The 22,690-nt window shown below is 35.3% G+C and overlaps 1 protein-coding gene across 1 annotated transcript in view; it reads left to right on the forward strand.

Moving 5' to 3' along the window:
- The window catches only part of LOC106050514 (neuroendocrine convertase 2-like), a 156,490-nt gene that overhangs the window by 85,647 nt on the left and 48,153 nt on the right, over positions 1 to 22,690 (forward strand). The window contains exons 4-5 of the mRNA XM_056024653.1: positions 11,259 to 11,367; positions 12,457 to 12,494. Coding sequence (XP_055880628.1) covers positions 11,259 to 11,367; positions 12,457 to 12,494 — 147 coding nt within the window. The remainder of the gene's footprint in view (positions 1 to 11,258; positions 11,368 to 12,456; positions 12,495 to 22,690) is intronic.

Below are 22,690 nucleotides of genomic sequence, written 5' to 3' on the forward strand. Positions count from 1 at the left end.
CAAATCCGTGAAAATGACTTTAGCTGGCGCAATTATTACAGACCTATTCCTCCACCCATTCCAATGCTTTGAACATTGCTTCCAACTCAACCACGGCAACTCTATAGAACTCTAGATGTAGAATTAGAAGGTCGTACTTTATACGGTTAATCAGAAAATTACTAAACCAATATTTTGTTCAGGATTAGTAGGGGGGGGGTAGGCCTACTGGTAATAGTAAACAATATGCTGTTCACGTCCGATCTTCTTAATTTGATACTACCGTGTGGCCTACATAATAAATAAAGCTGCACCACTAAGCGTTCAGAAGCTAAGCTATTGCCTTAATAATTTAGAGATATACATTTTATTCCAATTATTAATACATTCAAATCTAACTCTAGATCTACGTCTGGCCTCTGTTCAGTCTTATTTAGAGGGTCGTAAAGTGTATGATGTGCATACGTCAAGACCTGTCGTTATAACAATAGTCCATTGAAAAGAACAAAACAACTTACAAATGGTTCAGATCGTATTAAAAATATTTTTTTATAAACAAAATTTTAATCAGTATTTCTTCAATGAGTTAGCTAATAAATGGAGAATATATTTTAAAATGAGCCATTGATACTTTTTCCTTAGATGCAATTTTTTTTTTTTACCAATGTGCGAATCTATGAATGAAGCTTAAGTTTTTTTATTCAGAAAGTCTGTGATCTTTTTTAAAAAAAATTACCTCCGCTGAATTTTTTAGTTGAAAAGTGGTGTAAATTTATTTGAATAAACGATTGCATAGTTAATTTTAAAAATTAATTTTTTTGCTTTTAGAAAAGAAAAAACGTAGCCGTTGCATTAGAAGTTGAAAGGTCTAAAATATCATGATGTCGGATTTTCATTATATTTTTTTATTTACGAGACGAGGTCTAAACGGGACGGACGGAGTGTGTGTGTGTGTGTGGGGGGGGGGGGGTCACGTTGAAATATAATATAAATTGAATTGAGAAGCCGAGGAAGTCGTAGAGGTTACGAAAGACTTGCTTTTTTTTTTTTTCTGAAGCGGATAAGTGAAAGTGATGCTAGAATTCACGGACCCCAAATGTGAGTGCGTGTCGAGGGAGTGTTATATCTTTCCAAATCAAGTGAAAGGTTTATGAGGGAGAAATTATGAAGCGCAGATTAACAAAATGAGAGTTCTAGGGAGCTAAAGAGAGAGATAGAAGGAAAAAGAGAAGGCCGTGAAATTATAGCGTAAGAGATACACTAATTAACGGGTATGTTAGGGGGAATGTGTAAGAAAAAAAAATGTGGTGTTTCGGATATAATATATAATATAAAGCCTGGCGGCGAATCAACGGTCATATGTCTAGATAGATGTAATGTTGATATTTGGTTATAGTTATAGAATAATGTGTCAATATAAATAATCCTATTTGAACAAAGACACAGAATGTACAGAATGAATAGGTAACACAGAGCTGACTGGATGCTCGGAAGTATATTGCGCTTTGTTTAATGAAGATAACACCCTAACCCAAACAGGGCAGCGACTGTTCACATTCTAAGTCAACAGAATCTCCATTTCAACAGTATCTAACTACGCAGGTTAGCGTCTCTATAGATGTCATTGCTTTGAAGGGACATGTGAAGGCAGATCAGTTCCGAAGATAGGATTGGCAAGGCAATCGATACAATGGAATGAAATCAAGAAGAGATCTGTTTACCTCCCTTGACTAGTTAGTTATTCCCATTCAACTCTGACCTTTCACCTATTGCCCAAGGCTTGTATTTCACTATTCATACGTGACTTAGTTTTAAGTATCTGTCGTTTCTGGTGCAAAGTCCTCTCCGTGTCTTTCCTTGTCAATTGTTTGTCCAGTTTCAATGCAACATCCACGTGAATCATGTGACATCATTCTTGGCTTTAGAAAATAGTCTCATTAATTCGGAGGCAAGAGAAGGGAGATAATGTGCAAGGCACAAACTGACCCAAACAAAAATATCTTTCCATTTTGAAGTATTTTTTGTTCAGTTTCGTCCTTTGAAAGATTGATTTGAAAACAATTCAATTTCTAAAATGTTTTTTCTGTTGTTTTGTTAGTTTTAATTGTATTTTTAAGTAATAGATTTAAATATTATGTCAAGTTCGAGAGGTCATCAATGACACTGACACCTGACCTCTATATCTCAAAGTGTGTCGTGCGGCTCTATATGTACATATAAAATACACATAATATACAGATAATACATGCATTGGAACAAATTACACAACAACACTTACTTAACTCTTTACATCTCAACACTCAACAAGTTTTACTTAACTGTTTACATCTCAACACTCAACAAGTCTTACTTAACTCTTTACATCTCAACACTCAACAAGTTTTACTTAACTGTTTACATCTCAACACTCAACAAGTCTTACTTAACTCTTTACATCACAACACTCAACAAGTTTTACTTAACTCCTCACATCACAACACTCAACAAGTCTTACTTAACTCTTTACATCACAACACTCAACAAGTTTTACTTAACTCTTTACCTCACAACACGTAACAAGGCTTACTTAATTCTCTACCTCACAACACTCAACAAGTTTTACTTAACTCTTTACCTCACAACACGTAATAAGGCTTACTTAACTCTCTACCTCACAACACTCAACAAGTTTTACTTAACTCTCTACCTCACAACACGTAACAAGGCTTACTTAACTCTCTACCTCACAACACGTAACAAGGCTTACTTAACTCTCTACCTCACAACACGTAACAAGGCTTACTTAACTCTCTACCTCACAACACTCAACAAGTTTTACTTAACTCTCTACCTCACAACACGTAACAAGGCTTACTTAACTCTCTACCTCACAACACGTAACAAGGCTTACTTAACTCTCTACCTCACAACACGTAACAAGGCTTACTTAACTCTCTACCTCACAACACGTAACAAGGCTTACTTAACTCTCTACATCCATGAATGCATTGTGACGGGTCTCCTAACAATACAACTTGATATTTCTTACTTTAAAAAAAATACATATCACTTAAATGCGAACTTCAATACATCCAGAGTGCGGCATTTCCGGTCAAGCTTTGTCGTGTATGTAATGAAAGAGTTGCCCCCCCCCCCCCCGCCCATCTCCTAGCTCGCACTAGACAGGAAGTGCCTTTGAAAGGTCGAGAGATTGTATTATTTCATTGTACTCCCATGTTCTTGTCGTCCCTCTTGTTTTTTCTCTCGGTCTGCAATGAGTTAATTCTGTTTTTCCGTGCCAGCTAGACCCGACCCGATGAAATTAAATGTTCCAGGTTCCTGGTCTCGATACAACATTCTAACACTGTCAGCGTTATTACGTCAGAGTTGGGCAAGAGGAGGACAGAGAGTAAACTCAGAGGCGCAAATAGACAACAGAGAAAGAACTTTTAGTCAAACTTGACAGTTAGGACGTCAGTAGGAAAGAAACTTGTTATATCTAGTTCGCTTGCATATATATATATATATATATACCGTGCTTTTTTTGTGATGGTATGCACCGGCACCTTTTTGAAAAAAAATATTACTTTAGGCAATCAACTACTGAGTACCGGCACCTTTTTTTTTCAAAAAAAAAAAAGCACTGTATATCTACATATATTATATTATATATAAAACAGAATGTTTGGCGTATGTATGTATGCATGTATGTATAATTGTATGTATGTCCCCGTATAGAAATAAAAACCGCTTGACCAATCTTGATAAAACTTGGCAGAAATGTTCCTTGGGTACCAATTTAAGACCCTCAAAAAAAAAAAAAAAAAAAAGACCAACTCTATTACAGCTATAGTATTTTATGGATCTAGGCCATGTTTACAATGTTGACATGAGAAAAATCGAAAGGATTTAGATCTAGATCTAATTTTAAGAACTAAACTTTGCACTTTTTGTTGTTGTTTTTTTTTTGACACATGAAAATACAAAATATAGTTTATTGATTTCATTATTTAATCAAATTAACCTTCCAATTTGTGTTTCAAAAGCATTTTTACATTAATTCGTTATTTATATCTGCGAATTTAGATATCCCGATGCACTTTCTTTCATTAGACATTACCAAATGCCATGGTTACACATTAAAACACCATCTCTCTACTGAGTCTATTCCTAGGCCTAGGTCTAAAACTCTTATTGAACTCTAAGATGATAACACTTCTTTTCGCAAAGATAGTTTTATGCTTTAACACATGAACATACTAATTACAGTCCATTCATTTCATATTTTAATCAAATTAACATTCACATTTTTTTTCTAAAGCATTCGTTCGCTGTTCGCTAAAGCTGCGTAGCCGTGTTGAGATAGGCCTAGATCTATTTTCATGCATGAAAAAAAGGTCACGCATGCGCAGAGCAAAGCATTCAACTTTACTCTGTCTACCTCAAGATCTACTTTAGACTTAAACACATGAACATAGATCTACACAATGAAGTCTATTCATTTCACATTTTAATCAAATATATGTAGGCCTTCAAGCAAATGTTTTAATTTGAAAAAATGGATTTAAGTAGATTAGCTATTTTGATTTGATGGCTTCATTCATACTATTTTTACATTTACACATTCGCTTTATTTATTATATTATTATTTCGAATAAATGTTTTAAAAACACTCTCAGTGACTATATCGACAGTAATACGCAAATAAAGACCCGCGGGTCGCGGGTAAAATATGTCTAGTATATATATACATATATAATATTAGAGAGAGATGGGGGAAATAGTTAGGGAGAGGCCTCGACTATCTCTCTAGGCATATTGTCTCTCAGATAGACATTTTATATTTCTCACTCAAATCACATTTTCAAAGACAATTTATGATGGAAACCCAAACTGAATATCGGTCCCCGAAGTGGTCCACTCAGGCAGGTCTAAAGGCAGGTTTCAATATTTCATCTTGACTATGAGAGACTATGAAGTACAATTGATCCAAATGTAGAACCTTATCTCTCCGCCAAAACAAAGAGAAGTGTAGGTAGCGAAAGTGTTGCCAACAGTCTTGTTACATGGACTGGGCACAGGAAACCACAGGCTAGGGAGATTTAACAGTGTTATTGTTTTTACATTGTTCATATTCATACGAATTCAATGAACTGATAGTTATAAAGATATGGTTTAATGTGAAGCTGGTCTAAATGATGTTATTGAATGATTCTCTGATTGATTTAATGCATTGATGCCCAAACTACGTCCCACGGACCAGATCCGGCCCGCGACGTGGTTCCCTTCGGCCCGCCGAAATGTCGGCACCAAGTCTAGAAATCCTCCTTCCGAACAAAAAAAAAAGGTTGAAAAAAGGTACCTTCACTTTGTCTCTGGTGGATTGGTATCATGATCTTTAACATTTGTGGGTTTATGAAATGGGACTCTGAATGTAGAATCTACCAGGAAAAGTGAACATAGCTTGACTTTCTTGTTTATTTTAGAAAGAAAGTGTCTGGCTGTTTACTAAAATAACAACATATAAACGGCATACAAAAATAAATATGGTGGCATTCTGGGTTTGAGTCACGAGTAAAAGATTGTTAAACTAGCCTAGAGATTGGAGGATCCATGGAAATATTGACCAAACAGAGACCACAAAATGACTCGGTGTTGCTCACATTGAAGTCGAGAAATGAAGTTATTGTATGACGTGTACAAATAATAACCTATTAGTTAAGTATCAAATCCACAGGTTTCTACCAAAATAGTTTCAGAACAATTTCATTTCATTTTTTAACTTTTCGGTCATGTGGCCCGCGAGATGAATGTTGGAAATTATAATGGCCACGTGGTCGAATTAGGTTGGGCATCACTGATTTAATGTATTTGTCTATGGCCAATCTCTTATTTTAGGCCCCAAGGGAGAGATTTGTCCCGTTGGTATTGCACATTGCACTTCACTTGTATACTATCAGACACACTGCTTATATACTATCAGACACACTGCTTATATACTATCAGACACACTGCTTATATACTATCAGACACTGCTTATATACTATCAGACACACTGCTTATATACTATCAGACACACTGCTTATATACTATCAGACACACTGCTTATATACTATCAGACACACTGCTTATATACTATCAGACACTGCTTATATACTATCAGACACACTGCTTATATACTATCAGACACACTGCTTATATACTATCAGACACTGCTTGTATACTATCAGACACACTGCTTATATACTATCAGACACACTGCTTATATACTATCAGACACACTGCTTATATACTATCAGACACACTGCTTATATACTATCAGACACACTGCTTATATACTATCAGACACACTGCTTATATACTATCAGACACTGCTTATATACTATCAGACACACTGCTTATATACTATCAGACACACTGCTTATATACTATCAGACACACTGCTTATATACTATCAGACACACTGCTTATATACTATCAGACACTGCTTATATACTATCAGACACACTGCTTATATACTATCAGACACACTGCTTATATACTATCAGACACACTGCTTATATACTATCAGACACTGCTTATATACTATCAGAAACACTGCTTATATACTATCAGACACACTGCTTATATACTATCAGACACACTGCTTATATACTATCAGACACTGCTTGTATACTATCAGACACTGCTTGTATACTATCAGACACTGCTTATATACTATCAGACACTGCTTGTATACTATCAGACACTGCTTATATACTATCAGACACTGCTTATATACTATCAGACACACTGCTTATATACTATCAGACACTGCTTATATACTATCAGACACTGCTTGTATACTATCAGACACACTGCTTATATACTATCAGACACACTGCTTATATACTATCAGACACACTGCTTATATACTATCAGACACACTGCTTATATACTATCAGACACACTGCTTATATACTATCAGACACACTGCTTATATACTATCAGACACACTGCTTATATACTATCAGACACACTGCTTATATACTATCAGACACTGCTTATATACTATCAGACACTGCTTATATACTATCAGACACACTGCTTATATACTATCAGACACACTGCTTATATACTATCAGACACTGCTTATATACTATCAGACACACTGCTTATATACTATCAGACACTGCTTATATACTATCAGACACTGCTTATATACTATCAGACACACTGCTTATATACTATCAGACACACTGCTTATATACTATCAGACACACTGCTTATATACTATCAGACACTGCTTGTATACTATCAGACACTGCTTATATACTATCAGACACACTGCTTATATACTATCAGACACACTGCTTATATACTATCAGACACTGCTTATATACTATCAGACACTGCTTATATACTATCAGACACACTGCTTATATACTATCAGACACTGCTTGTATACTATCAGACACACTGCTTATATACTATCAGACACTGCTTGTATACTATCAGACACTGCTTATATACTATCAGACACTGCTTATATACTATCAGACACTGCTTATATACTATCAGACACACTGCTTATATACTATCAGACACTGCTTGTATACTATCAGACACTGCTTATATACTATCAGACACTGCTTATATACTATCAGACACACTGCTTGTATACTATCAGACACTGCTTGTATACTATCAGACACACTGCTTATATACTATCAGACACACTGCTTATATACTATCAGACACTGCTTATATACTATCAGACACTGCTTATATACTATCAGACACACTGCTTATATACTATCAGACACTGCTTATATACTATCAGACACACTGCTTATATACTATCAGACACACTGCTTATATACTATCAGACACTGCTTGTATACTATCAGACACTGCTTGTATACTATCAGACACACTGCTTATATACTATCAGACACTGCTTATATACTATCAGACACTGCTTATATACTATCAGACACACTGCTTGTATACTATCAGACACTGCTTGTATACTATCAGACACACTGCTTATATACTATCAGACACACTGCTTATATACTATCAGACACTGCTTATATACTATCAGACACACTGCTTATATACTATCAGACACACTGCTTATATACTATCAGACACACTGTTTATATACTATCAGACACTGCTTATATACTATCAGACACTGCTTATATACTATCAGACACACTGCTTATATAGTATCAGACACTGCTTGTATACTATCAGACACTGCTTATATACTATCAGACACTGCTTATATACTATCAGACACACTGCTTGTATACTATCAGACACTGCTTGTATACTATCAGACACTGCTTATATACTATCAGACACTGCTTGTATACTATCAGACACTGCTTATATACTATCAGACACTGCTTGTATACTATCAGACACTGCTCATATACTATCAGACACTGCTTGTATACTATCAGACACTGCTTGTATACTATCAGACACTGCTTATATACTATCAGACACTGCTTATATACTATCAGACACTGCTTGTATACTATCAGACACACTGCTTATATACTATCAGACACTGCTTATATACTATCAGACACACTGCTTATATACTATCAGACACTGCTTGTATACTATCAGACACTGCTTATATACTATCAGACACTGCTTGTATACTATCAGACACTGCTTATATACTATCAGACACTGCTTGTATACTATCAGACACTGCTTATATACTATCAGACACTGCTTATATACTATCAGACACACTGCTTATATACTATCAGACACTGCTTGTATACTATCAGACACTGCTTGTATACTATCAGACACTGCTTGTATACTATCAGACACTGCTTATATACTATCAGACACTGCTTGTATAATATCAGACACTGCTTGTATACTATCAGACACTGCTTGTATACTATCAGACACTGCTTGTATACTATCAGACACTGCTTATATACTATCAGACACTGCTTATATACTATCAGACACTGCTTATATACTATCAGACACTGCTTATTTAGTAAGGTTTTAAATTATATTGACTTATATAAATACTAAATGCAGTCTTAGAAGTTTAAAGTAAAAGTAAAAATTTTATTTAAAATATAAGTATAGAACATACTTAATTTAGTAATACAATTTTTACAATACCTCTATTCAAGTCGCTCCTTCATGGAACCTGGACGCTGATCTCAAAAACGATTCTAACGATTTTCCTAGAAATTTAACAGTTGATGTATATCGCTGACAAAAATAATTACTAGCTCGTTGGCCACACGGGGAAAAATCCAGTTTCACCGTTATAATTTTCAAAGTAAAAATTAATAAATTTAAATTTGGCTGGAGACCGACTCTAGGCCTAGCGCCAACATGGCGTAATCTGCTTAAATTTTAAAATGATTCAATTTTATTGAAGTTTATAATCGTTGCTTATATTTTTACGTAAATCTATAGATTCTAGAATATTATAATAAATAATCACCTAAATGTCTTCCTCGCTAGCCGAGTCAGAAAATGCGATAAGCTCTAGTAGAAGACGGTGTCACCCAAAATGGAACCAAATTTTTTAACATGATTTTTTAGAATTATTTTATTATATTTGAAGTTTAATAAATGAAGTATATTCTTTTTTAAAAAATATATATATTTGAAAAATAATTTTCTTGTTATAACATTGTTTCGTAGAAAAAACATTTATATAAATATGTTAAAAATATGCTTAAAAAATCACCTCCCTTATTAATATAGTCCACACATTTTTTTATAATAATAGCGAATACTTGTACAAATATTTTATTGGTGAAACAAAAATGAATGTATAGTTGTTGTTTTTTTTTTATTTCGCTTTCAGAAAATAAAAACGTAGCCTTTGTATCAGAACTTTGAAAGATCTAAAATATCATGATATCGGATTAACTTTATCTTTTATAGTTTTCAAGATTTAAAAAGGGACGGACGGACGGACAGAAAGACCGAACAAAACTCAAGCGGCTATTTTTTCTTTCGGGTGCCGCTAAAAAGATACAATATGGCCTATATATATTCTATAGAACATGCAAGATATATAACAACAATTTGTTACCACATCAATATCACAGTCAAGATAGACGGGCGAACCTTGAATGTTTGTACATTCTCATCTGTATGTTTCAATGTTAAGACATTAACCCATGCCTCGCAGACAATAAACTAATTATGGAAAACGTTTGAATATGTGTATTGTTCTTTGGCTAAATAAAAACGTATTTCCATTTCACTTCATCTAAAAGTACCGAGGTAAACAAAAATAGATCTTAGCATCTTAAAAGCCGAGAGAATAGTGTATGGAAAACAATTCAGAAGATTTGGAGGTTTTCATAGAAACAGAAAAGCCAGACATATAAGTGCATGGAAATTCAGCTAAGCTTCTATTCCAAATAGTCAACAGTTAGTGAGAAATTTCGAGGTGGAAAGTTCATATAACATTGGCTGATAGTTCGATATTTTTGGCTGATATTACAGATAACATTGGCTGATAGTTCCATATTTTTGGCTTATATTACAGATAACATTGGCTGATAGTTCCATATTTTTGGCTGATATTACAGACAACATTGGCTGATAGTTCCATATTTTTGGCTGATATTACAGATAACATTGGCTGATAGTTCCATATTTTTGGCTGATATTACAGATAACATTGGCTGATAGTTCCATATTTTTTGGCTGATATTACAGATAACATTGGCTGATAGTTCGATATTTTTGGTTGATATTACAGATAACATTGGCTGATAGTTCTATATTTTTGGCTGATATTACAGATAACATTGGCTGATAGTTCTATATTTTTGGCTGATATTACAGATAACATTGGCTGATAGTTCTATATTTTTGGCTGATATTACAGATAACATTGGCTGATAGTTCCATATTTTTAGCTGATATTACAGATAACTTTGGCTGATATTTAAGATAACATTGGCTGATAGTTCGATATTTTTGGCTGATATTACAGATAACATATGATAACATTAGCTGATAGTTCGATATTTTCGGCTGATAGTTCAGATAACATTTGCTAATCTGAGGATGGCTCTGGGTGGGGAAGTATAATAGCGATTCTTATTTTAATTAAAATGTACTTTTTTAAGATCCACATTTAAAAGATTTTCAACTCCTCGAATATCGTAACCATTGGACTCTCCCCAACTTGATAAATTTCAAATAAGTTTTAGAGAGTTATATTAGATCTAAAAAACCTTGCGTTCAGAGAGAGAAAGATTTTTCACATTTTAAAGACATTATTTTCTTGTTCTTAGAGAAACACTGGTCAGTCTGGTGGTGTCAAGGGACTAGACCTCAATGTCATGGCGGCATGGGATATGGGCTACTCCGGGGCTGGAGTGACCACAGCTATTATGGACGATGGTAAGTTTTAAGATCTACTTTTCAGTAACACAATAGTTGATACATTGATTTTTAACTCAGTAGCAGATAAAGATTTTTTTTAAATTCTGTAGAAGTTATTTCTACCTCTGTAATTGATAAAGTTATTTTCTACTCTGTAGTAGATAAAGTTATATTTACCTCTGTAGTTGATGAAGTTATTTTAAACTCTGTGGTAGATAAAGTTATTTTCAACTCTGTAATTGAAGTTATTTTCAACTCTGTCGCTGTGTTCCACTGAATTGAAGAAAAAATACTATAAATTCTGGCTTGTCTGTGTTTTGAATACAATCTTCTCCTTCTTGGTCGAAGATGAGCACAATATTTTTTAAAATTAACTCAAAGATGGCCGTGAAGTCCAATCTTTGCTTTGAAAAGTCTATTACATATTTGGGTCTAATAAATGTTGGGGTCTATTACAGTTCTTTCTGCATTTACTATACTTTTTTTATAATTTTATGTTTGGTCTTGTCTATTCTCTTTGGTGTCGGCGTGTGGCAACGTAACCGACAAGAAGAAACAAAACTGACACTGACACTGACGGCTTCACATCTTGACGAGTTATAATGGACTGGTATTTCCTAGTCATTGGTGTCGATTTCAGATTCCTTGGTGGACATCTTGGTGCTTCTGAAGTTGTATAACAAAATAAAGATCAAAACGTTTGTTTCTGCCGAACTGTTCTTGTATCCCAGGGTTCGTGTCTAGCTCCAGATAGAACTGATCGCATGTGTGTTCCATAGAACTGATCGCTTGTGTGTTCCATAGAACTGATCGCTTGTGTGTTCCATAGAACTGATCGCATGTGTGTTCCATAGAACTGATCGCTTGTGTGTTCCATAGAACTGATCGCATGTGTGTTCCATAGAACTGATCGCATGTGTGTTCCATAGAACTGATCGCTTGTGTGTTCCATAGAACTGATCGCATGTGTGTTCCATAGAACTGATGTTGAAGTCATCCATTGAACAGTTTCACGTCTCGTACGTTTGTTGCCGTGTTCTTCCTATTGTTCTGTAGTGCCCTATACTAAGAAGTATATACAGTTATTGTGTGCCCTTTTTGTTACAGGTATAGATTACCTTCACGAAGACCTGAAACATAATTACGTAAGTATAACTTTTGTAGGTATTTTTGCTGAAGTGACAGGGGCAGATAATGATTAAGAATCAACTGTTTAGATGTCAATGTATTACAAGAATGACTTGTCTTTAAAGCGCTAATACCAAATGTAAATATGTACAGATATCTAAAAAAGGTTGGGGGGGGGGGGGCTGTTAGATCGTCTGCTATGCATGTAGTCTGCACTGTTAAAATGGTGTTCATACTTCTCAGTGCTGTCACTGGGGGGGGGGGGGGGGGGGGTATGGGGGGTGCGGTCCGCACCGGGTGACACCCAAGTGAGAAACATTCACTTTTTCAAAAGCAAACAATTTTAAAATAGAATTGTCATTGGCTAGATATGCACAATTAATATAATGTTCAAAAGATTACACCATACTTTATATCAAGCAAAACGCTAAATTGTACTTTTAGCTAGGTACCAACTGCATGGAAACGATTCCTGATTTGATGCACACACACACAAAAAGACACGCTAAAGACATAATACATTGGAACTTATAGAGACCTTGAAATCCCTTGTCCTTTGTGAACCCAATATTCATAGTGAAAGTCAGGCAATGGATCTTCGCATTGGCAGAACGTTTTAGGAGTTGCGTTTCAATAGGTTTCTGTTTCCAACTTTTGAATGTATTTGAGGAAAGTTTGAATTGTTAGTCGTCGTTACAAACATGACACTGCAAGGGAGAGCAGCTGAGCAACGTCTTCAATAGAGCACATTGTGTCTATCTAGCTTACATTGTGTCTATCTAGCTTACATTGTGTCTATCTAGCTTACATTGTGTCTATCTAGCTTACATTGTGTCTATCTAGCTTACATTGTGTCTATCTAGCTTACATTGGGTCTATCTTACATTGTGTCTATTATTACATTGTGTCTATCTTACATTGTGTCTATCTTACATTTTGTCTATCTTACATTTTGTCTATCTTACATTGTGTCTATTATTACATTGTGTCTATCTTACATTGTGTCTATCTTACATTGTGTCTATCTTACATTGTGTCTATTATTACATTGTGTCTATCTTACATTGTGTCTATCTTACATTGTGTCTATTATTACATTGTGTCTATCTTACATTGTGTCTATCTTACATTGTGTCTATCTTACATTTTGTCTATCTTACATTGTGTCTATTATTACATTGTGTCTATCTTACATTGTGTCTATTATTACATTGTGTCTATCTTACATTGTGTCTATCTTACATTGTGTCTATCTTACATTTTGTCTATCTTACATTGTGTCTATTATTACATTGTGTCTATCTTACATTGTGTCTATCTTACATTGTGTCTATCTTACATTGTGTCTATTATTACATTGTGTCTATCTTACATTGTGTCTATTATTACATTGTGTCTATCTTACATTGTGTCTATCTTACATTGTGTCTATCTTACATTGTGTCTATCTTACATTTTGTCTATCTTACATTGTGTCTATCTTACATTTTGTCTATTACATAAAAAAAAGTTCCCTTTCAGACCTTGCGATCTTTAAGGCAGATGATGTAAAGGTCATCTCTGTGGCCCAAGGTTAACGAGGGTGTCATGTGGCCATCACAACGACCAACCGACTTTACTTTTTCCCAACTAATGTTAGGGTACATTAGAGCTGGGTAGACTCAGAGGCGCCCTAAAGATCCCGAAATAAAAAATCCGATTCTTCACCAGGATGCGAGCCCGAGACATCTCGGAAGCCAAGCGCTTTACCACTCAGCCACCGCGCCTCCAAGACATGTTGATAACTGTGACAGGTGGGGAAATGTGACGTGTGTTTGGCGCGTTTTATGTCTAGGGGATGATTATTTTTAAAGCTAACACACACCAACCTATCAGCATATGAATCGGGAGCAGACACGCAACGAGACAAAGCAATGAAAGATAGATACAAAAGTTGAAAATGAAGAATATTTATTTACATAAATATACATATAAAAATAAAAAGGGGGAGGGTTTGCATCTATCTCTAAATAATACTAGATTTAATCATCACTCTGGCACCTAATAAGAGAGTATGTCACTTTGTCCTCTGACTTAGCTGGTTGTCCTGTTGATGTCGCAGCTGGCTGTGTTCCTGGCTTGAGGTTCTGCAGCTGGAGGTGGCGCTCTAGCGGATAGAGGGACGCCGGAGATATAGTTCTTGTGGAGTCTCAATCCCAAGTTCTAGTATCTGTAGTGGGCACAGTAGGGCGGGTGGCCGGCTACCGTGGGCACAAGGTTACTGCCGGCAGAGCTGATCTGCCGTGGGCAGCGTAGTGGTCAGGATAAGTCCAGTGAGTTGCAGAGGGTTTGGCGTAGCTATGACGTCTCGCACAGATGGGAGTCTATAGGGACGTCGCACCTGATAAGTTGACAGATGGGCTGTCGAATAGGCGGGCAATGCCGATAGCGCCAAGTAGTAGAGTTGAGTAGGTCCACGCAGGCGGTAGACGCTACTCAATAGGAAAGTGCAGTGCTGAATAGCACTAAGCACATAAGTAGGCGGGTCAGTGAGCTAGTGCAGTGCTGAATAGCACTAAGCGCAAAAATAGTAGGTGATTCTTGATATCAAACAAATAGGCAGACAACTGAGGGAGGCTGCGGATAAATAAAGACAAGTTAGGACATGTCTCTCATACATCTTATCGATGCCCTCGACTGAGGTGCATTCGTCAGATTGGTAAAATTGCTTTAGAGCACAAAGGGGAGATGATGACAAATGGGATTTGGAAAATATATGGCAGATAGTAGCAATATAGAAATGTACATAAAAGGGGAAATAATAACATAAAATGTACATAGAAGGGGAAATAATAATCTCAAATGAACAACACATGTGGGTAGAGAAAGAAGGGGGGGGGTTGAATTGGGCGGTGGTCAGCGACCAAGACGGTTTGTTTACATATGACCGTCGGTCGAGAACAAGGAGCGCGCTTGAATGGAGAGGGTGTCCGTTCAAGCGGCGCAACTCTAGTCAGAGTAGGATGACTACAGGGGAGATAATTCATTACAGGGGAGATAATTCATATCTCTTTTCTAGACGCAGTATCAGTGCGCTAGTAAAATTATCAAGGCGACCAACCGAGATAAAGGAAATAAAATAAGATGTACAAATATATACATAGTTGCATCAACTATCAATTGAGCAACGTAGCATTAATAGATTAATGCAATACTTAAATGCATACATAGGACATGTTTATGTTCTCTACTTACGACAGTGAGAAATACACAATGCACTAGTTAATGTAAATAAAATAATAGAATACACAAGATAATCTCCAGTGAGAAATATACACAAAGTAACTAAGATGGAACTTGTGATTAAGTTCGGCTTACCACCAGGTATTCCTCTAGGAGTGAGAATAAATGATATAGTCCAGACTCGATAGCTCAGCTCGAATGAGAAAGAGAGAGTCTGACTTGATTTAATTTACCTTATATACAAGCCTGGAAAATGTGGGCGGAAACAGGAAATGTCCTAGGATAAGAATTATCTTACACGTGGGTGAATTAGACTTGATATGGGAGTCGCACACTGGGAAGGTCAATGGGCGTGTTTGTCCTCGTGGTCTCCTAGATCAAAGAGAGACGTGGGAAAGGGGGGGGGAAGAAAGATTGGTTGGCATTCCAACCAAGGTGGTGTCAACCGCGACAGTCCTTCAGACATCCGGCGGGTAAGACAAAAGAGATTGTGTGTTTACCTTTCCCCGATCAAGGGCAGATAAATGAAAGGACGCGCCTTAGCTATCTCCAATGTGGTCAACTAAGTCTAGCCTGGAGAGGAAAAGGTGGTGCGGGTGAAGAATTTAGGGGTAGGATGGGGAAATAATTAAAATAAAATAAATAAATAATGAAAAATAATAATTAATGCTGTGATAAATTTGAGTGACTCTGACAGCGAGTTTTTGACTTGTCACAATAACATTGATCAATCGTCCTAAACAACGAATTTCTCAAATGGAATGGTAATTGTTCTATAGTTGTCTGACTACCAATGAATGTAGAGAATTAGCTCAGTGTAGGCAATTAGGGTTCAACAAAAGTTTAAACCAACAGGAAATGTTGTTTGTTTGTTGTTGTTGGTTTTTTTTTGGGGGGGGCGGTGGAGGAAGGGGGTGAAACCATAAGCTGACCCCATTAGGTGACACCCATCCAAGTGACGCCGCTGATACTTCTTATACAATATAATTCATATTCACTAATAAATTCTTAGTAGTAGATTGAACATGAAGCTTAAAGGACTAAATCCCATGAACTGATTGGGACCCTAATACAAGTGATAGTGTTTTCCCAAACTAAGAAATTTTTGAAACCTCTGGTACCGGAAACAAAATGAAATTGTTCAGTTTGAGTTATTTCCCTTACATTATCAACGCTTCTGTCTAGAAACACGAATCTCTCTGTGTAACGAAACATCCTGTTTATTGTGTGTAGACCACGTGACGTATTTATACACAATCTTTTGGGCACATTACATCTTAAGCATTGGGTGAGAGAGTTTCTTTCTTCTTGCCTTGATCTAACATTTGATTTATCGATGGTCCAGGGTTCAAACCCTGCCCGCTCCCATCCCCCGTCGTCCTGCGGGAGGTTTGGACTAGAAAGTAATTATCTTCAACTCTGAAGGAACATCCGAAACATGTAAAACAAACAAAACAAGATTACAAAGAGAGTTTGTGTTACACAAACTCAGAGGCGGCCCCCGTCGAAGTCGGATCCCTCTCGGATCTGCATATTCGCAAATAATATTCAAGAGGTGATTTAATTTTGATGTAAAATGTTTTACACGTTTCGGATGTTCCTTCAGAGCTGAAGATAATTACTTCCTAGTCCAAACCTCCCGCAGAACGACGGGGGATGGGAGCGGGCAGGGTTTGAACCCTGGGCCATCCATAAATCTGAACGACAGTCCAGCGCGCAAACCGCACGACCAGGCAGCCATCCGATGGTCAAAAGTAATAATGTTTCAAAGATTCATTTGCCGTAAATTTGAATTTAAATTTAATAAAAAATAGTAGATTAGTTTTAGTATATTAAAACATTACAATATTGATCAAAACGTTTGGAAATGAAAATCTATACTTTTTTTTACACTTTAAGTTTAGAAATTGAAATTCTACATCTTAATCTAGTCTATTTTAGTCTAAACTAGATCTAGAAATTCTAGATCTAGACTCTAAAATAATTTTAATTAGAATATAAATCCAGATCTAGATATACTGTAATAAAAATCTAGATCTAGTTTAAAAAATCTAGATTAGATCAAAATCAAGATATCATTCCTTTTTTAAACGCGAGTCACCTAACGAGGCTTAATAAACATTACTATGCCGAGTTCTTTTTTCATTTCGTTTGAAAAATTTATTCCATAAACGTCAGAGGGAAAAAAAAAACACTACGTCACACGGCCTAGCTAGACTAAAAATCGCCTTCATCTATAAGAGCCATTTATCGAGTGTTCATAGACTTTGGTGCACCGAGTGCGTTCTTTAAGCATTTCATTTAAAGTATTCATTCCATATGACGTCAAAGGAAAAAAAACACTACGTCACACGGCCTAGCTAGAATAAAAATCGCCTTCATCATTACGAGCCTTTTATCGAGTGTTCATAGACATTGGTGCACCGAGTGCGTTCTTTTAGCATTTCTTTTAAAGAATTCATTCCATATGACGTCAAAGGAAAAAAAACACTACGTCACAAGGCCTAGCTAGACTAAAAATCACCTTCATCAACACGAGCCATTTCTCGAGTGTTCATAGACATTGGTGCACCGAGTGCGTTCTTTTAGCATTTCATTTAAAGAATTCATTCCATGTGACGTCAAAGGAAAAAAAAAAACACTACGTCACACGGCTTAGTTAGACTAAAATATGTTTTCATTAATACAAGCAATTTTTTCGAGTGTTCATAGACATTGGTGCACCGAGTGCGTTCTTTTAGCATTTCATTTAAAGAATTCATTCCATGTGACGTCAAAGGAAAAAAAAACACTACGTCACACGGCTTAGTTAGACTAAAATATGTTTTCATTAATACAAGCAATTTTTTCGAGGGTTAATAGACATTGGTGCACCGAGTGCGTTCTTTTAACATTACATTTAAAGAGTCCATTCATATGACGTCAAAGAAAAAAAAATTCCATTACCTCACAATAGGCTAGTACCGGTACCATAAAAAAAAATGTCTTTATTTACACGAGATATTTAACGAGGGTTCATAGACATTGGTGCACTGAGTTCTAATAGAATTTATTTAAAAAGGATCAAAGCCGCATTGTTTTTGCGTTTTGTCTGTCAGTTGGTCTGTCCGTCATCTTGATATAAAAAAAACAACTAAAAGTTATTAAAAATTGATTAACCTTTATTTTACGTTTCAAAACATCGCAATAATTTTTAGGTATGAACACAATTGAAAAGTTTATATAATAGATTGTTCCGGATGTTTGTATAAATAGTAAAGGAAAAAGAGAATTTCAGATAAACGTAATACCGTTAATTAAATTTTTTGGATGGTCTCGTATAAAAATTAGATGTACTACAGCCACGTGGAGAGATTTTCATACCTTACTTTGGTGTTTGGATTCTGTTTTCCTTAAAAATCGGAACATAATATTAACGATAATTAGATTTTTTAATGTTTTAGGTAGAAAGTTAAATGTACTGTAATTATTTGGCGTTAGTAGATTTTTAAATAAATTCGGAAATTTCTGGCGACGATTTGTAAGAAACAAAATCCGGAACTTTCTTTATCGATTACAAAACTTCTATGTTATGTTTTACAAGAAAATTAAATGTCTAAAAAGTAATTTTCAGTAATCAATTCTAGTAAATTACTTTTTTTTAAAGCCTTATGCGATTTCAAACAATCATTAGGCATAATTCGTGTTTTATAAAACAATATCCGGAACATTTTTACACTTAATGAAATATAAGTCAGTATAGAGATTTTGATTTAGCATTAATATGCTATTTACATAAAAAACGGAACAACATATTATTGATAATGTTTAAGCATGGAAATTGAATGTAATATAAGTTAGAAGAGCAAACAAACATTTGTTGGCGTTGATTAGTTTTGCACAAAAAAATCAGGAACAATCAATTTTAGATACTTAAAACTATTGAGATGTTATGGGAGGAACATTAAAGGGTAAATCAGATTTTCAATAGCTTTTAGAGTTCTAGTTTTTTAAATCTAATCGTGACGGACAGACCGACCAACAGACAAAACGCACAAAAATAAGCTTCTTTTATTCGGATGGGGGCACTAAACAAAAAATAAATAAAATCTGATTTTTAAAAAAAGTTTAAGGAATTGGTTTAGCACCTGATCATGTTGCGACGTTACGCTACTGCACGAAAATCGCTGCATAAAAAGTCCATTTAAAAAAATGTGCGTGATATTTACATACAAAGTGCATTATTAGCCTTTATAAACAAACAGAAATGTTTTCTTTTAATTTTAGCAGCTAGTTGACCAGAAAAAACGTCTTTAACTATTATTTATATTTGTTGTAAACATTTCCTGTACATTTTAAAAATATATTTGACTTAGTGATACTGAAAATACACAAAAATTATCCATCTTTGTTAGCATATTGTAACATTGCCTCCCTTACATTTACGTAATTGTTTTAGAATTGGTGTATTTTTATGAAAAAATCGCTTGCATAATTAATTTTATAAATTAAACGGTTTGCTTTTAGAAAACCAAAAGTAGCCGTTGCACCTAAACTTTTCAAGCCGGATTTAATGATGAAATAATATTTTTCATATCTCTTCTAGCTTTCGAGATCTGAGTGTGACAGACGGACAGACGGACAGACGGACATTTTGCACAAACCTAATAGCGGCTTTTTCCCCTTACGGGGGCCGCTAACAAACAAACATACCCTAAACAGTTTTGTTAAGTTTAAGCAAAAGAAATTGCTGAATTCTACCTGCTTTCTGGGGTTAATTATATTAAAAAGGGACAAACTCAATTTTTTTGTTGCCTTCATTATTGTGTGCTCATTAATTGCGTGCACTGTGTGAAGAGAGGGGTACATGTTCTGTTTGAATTTGCTGGTCATTTCAAACACAATTTCTCTATTCAATCCTATTCTCTTCATAGCGTCAGTGAGCTTATGTTTTAGTTTGGAAAATATTGTATCATGGAGAGTAATAGTTTTTTACTTTAGTGATTTAAAAATTGTTTGATGAAACATATTTGTGCTTGTTTAACTCCCATTAAAAAAAAAATTGATTATATAAAAACTCGCATGGATGAACAAATGTTGAAAATTTGATTAGAAAAATAGTTTTATAATTTATTTTTTGTTAATATTTATTTGTCTTGAATGTGAAGCCTGCCAGCACGTTGTTGTGAAACAGTTCAGAAAGATGTACACGTTTTGTGTGGTAGAGTTTATAGAGAGACGTTTTGTGTGGGAAAGTTTATAGAGAGACGTTTTGTGTGGTAGAGTTTATAGAGAGACGTTTTGTGTGGGAGAGTTTATAGAGAGACGTTTTGTGTGGTAGAGTTTACAGAGAGACGTTTTGTGTGGTAGAGTTTATAGAGAGACATTTTATGTGGTAGAGTTTATAGAGAGACGTTTTGTTTGGTAGAGTTTATAGAGAGACGTTTTGTGTGGGAGAGTTTATATAGAGACGTTTTGTGTGGTAGAGTTTATAGAGAGACATTTTGTTTGGTAGAGTTTATAGAGAGACGTTTCGTGTGGTAGGGCTTATAGAGAGACATTTTGTGTGGTAGAGTTTATAGAGAGACATTTTGTGTGGTAGAGTTTATAGAGAGACATTTTGTTTGGTAGAGTTTATAGAGAGACGTTTTGTGTGGTAGAGTTTATAGAGAGAGGTTTTGTTTTGTAGAGTTTATAGAGAGACGTTTTGTGTGGTAGAGTTTATAGAGAGACGTTTTGTGTGGTAGAGTTTATAGAGAGACATTTTGTGTGGTAGAGTTTATAGAGAGACGTTTTGTGTGGTAGAGTTTATAGAGAGACGTTTTGTGTGGTAGAGTTTATAGAGAGACGTTTTGTGTGGTAGAGTTTATAGAGAGACATTTTGTGTGGTAGAGTTTATATAGAGAGGTTTTGTGTGGTAGAGTTTATAGAGAAACGTTTTGTGTGGTAGAGTTTATAGAGAGACATTTTGTTTGGTATAGTTTATAGAGAGACATTTTGTGTGGTATAGTTTATAGAGAGAGGTTTTGTGTGGTAGAGTTTATAGAGAGACATTTTGTGTGGGAGAGTTTATAGAGAGACGTTTTGTGTGGTAGAGTTTATAGAGAGACGTTTTGTGTGGTAGACTTTATAGAGAGAAATTTTGTGTGGTAGAGTTTATAGAGAGACATTTTGTGTGGTAGAGTTTATAGAGAGACATTTTGTTTGGTAGAGTTTATAGAGAGACGTTTCGTGTGGTAGGGCTTATAGAGAGACATTTTGTGTGGTAGAGTTTATAGAGAGACATTTTGTGTGGTAGAGTTTATAGAGAGACATTTTGTTTGGTAGAGTTTATAGAGAGACGTTTTGTGTGGTAGAGTTTATAGAGAGAGGTTTTGTTTTGTAGAGTTTATAGAGAGACATTTTGTGTGGTATAGTTTATAGAGAGAGGTTTTGTGTGGTAGAGTTTATAGAGAGACATTTTGTGTGGTAGAGTTTATAGAGAGACATTTTGTGTGGTAGAGTTTATAGAGAGAGGTTTTGTGTGGTAGAGTTTATAGAGAAACGTTTTGTGTGGTAGAGTTTATAGAGAGACATTTTGTGTGGTAGAGTTTATAGAGAGACGTTTTGTGTGGTAGAGTTTATAGAGAGACGTTTTGTGTGGTAGACTTTATAGAGAGAAAATTTGTGTGGTAGAGTTTATAGAGAGACATTTTGTGTGGTAGAGTTTATAGAGAGACATTTTGTGTGGTAGAGTTTATAGAGAGAGGTTTTGTTTGGTAGAGTTTATAGAGAGAGGTTTTGTGTGGTAGAGTTTATAGAGAAATGTTTTGTGTGGTAGAGTTTATAGAGAGACATTTTGTTTGGTAGAGTTTATAGAGAGACGTTTTGTGTGGTAGAGTTTATAGAGAGACGTTTTGTGTGATAGAGTTTATAGAGAGACGTTTTGTGTGGTAGAGTTTAACGAGAAACGTTTTGTGTGGTAGAGTTTATAGAGAGACGTTTTGTGTGGTAGAGTTTATAGAGAGACGTT

Source organism: Biomphalaria glabrata, chromosome 3 (genome assembly GCF_947242115.1).
Source record: "Biomphalaria glabrata chromosome 3, xgBioGlab47.1, whole genome shotgun sequence".
Lineage (NCBI taxonomy): Eukaryota > Metazoa > Mollusca > Gastropoda > Planorbidae > Biomphalaria > Biomphalaria glabrata.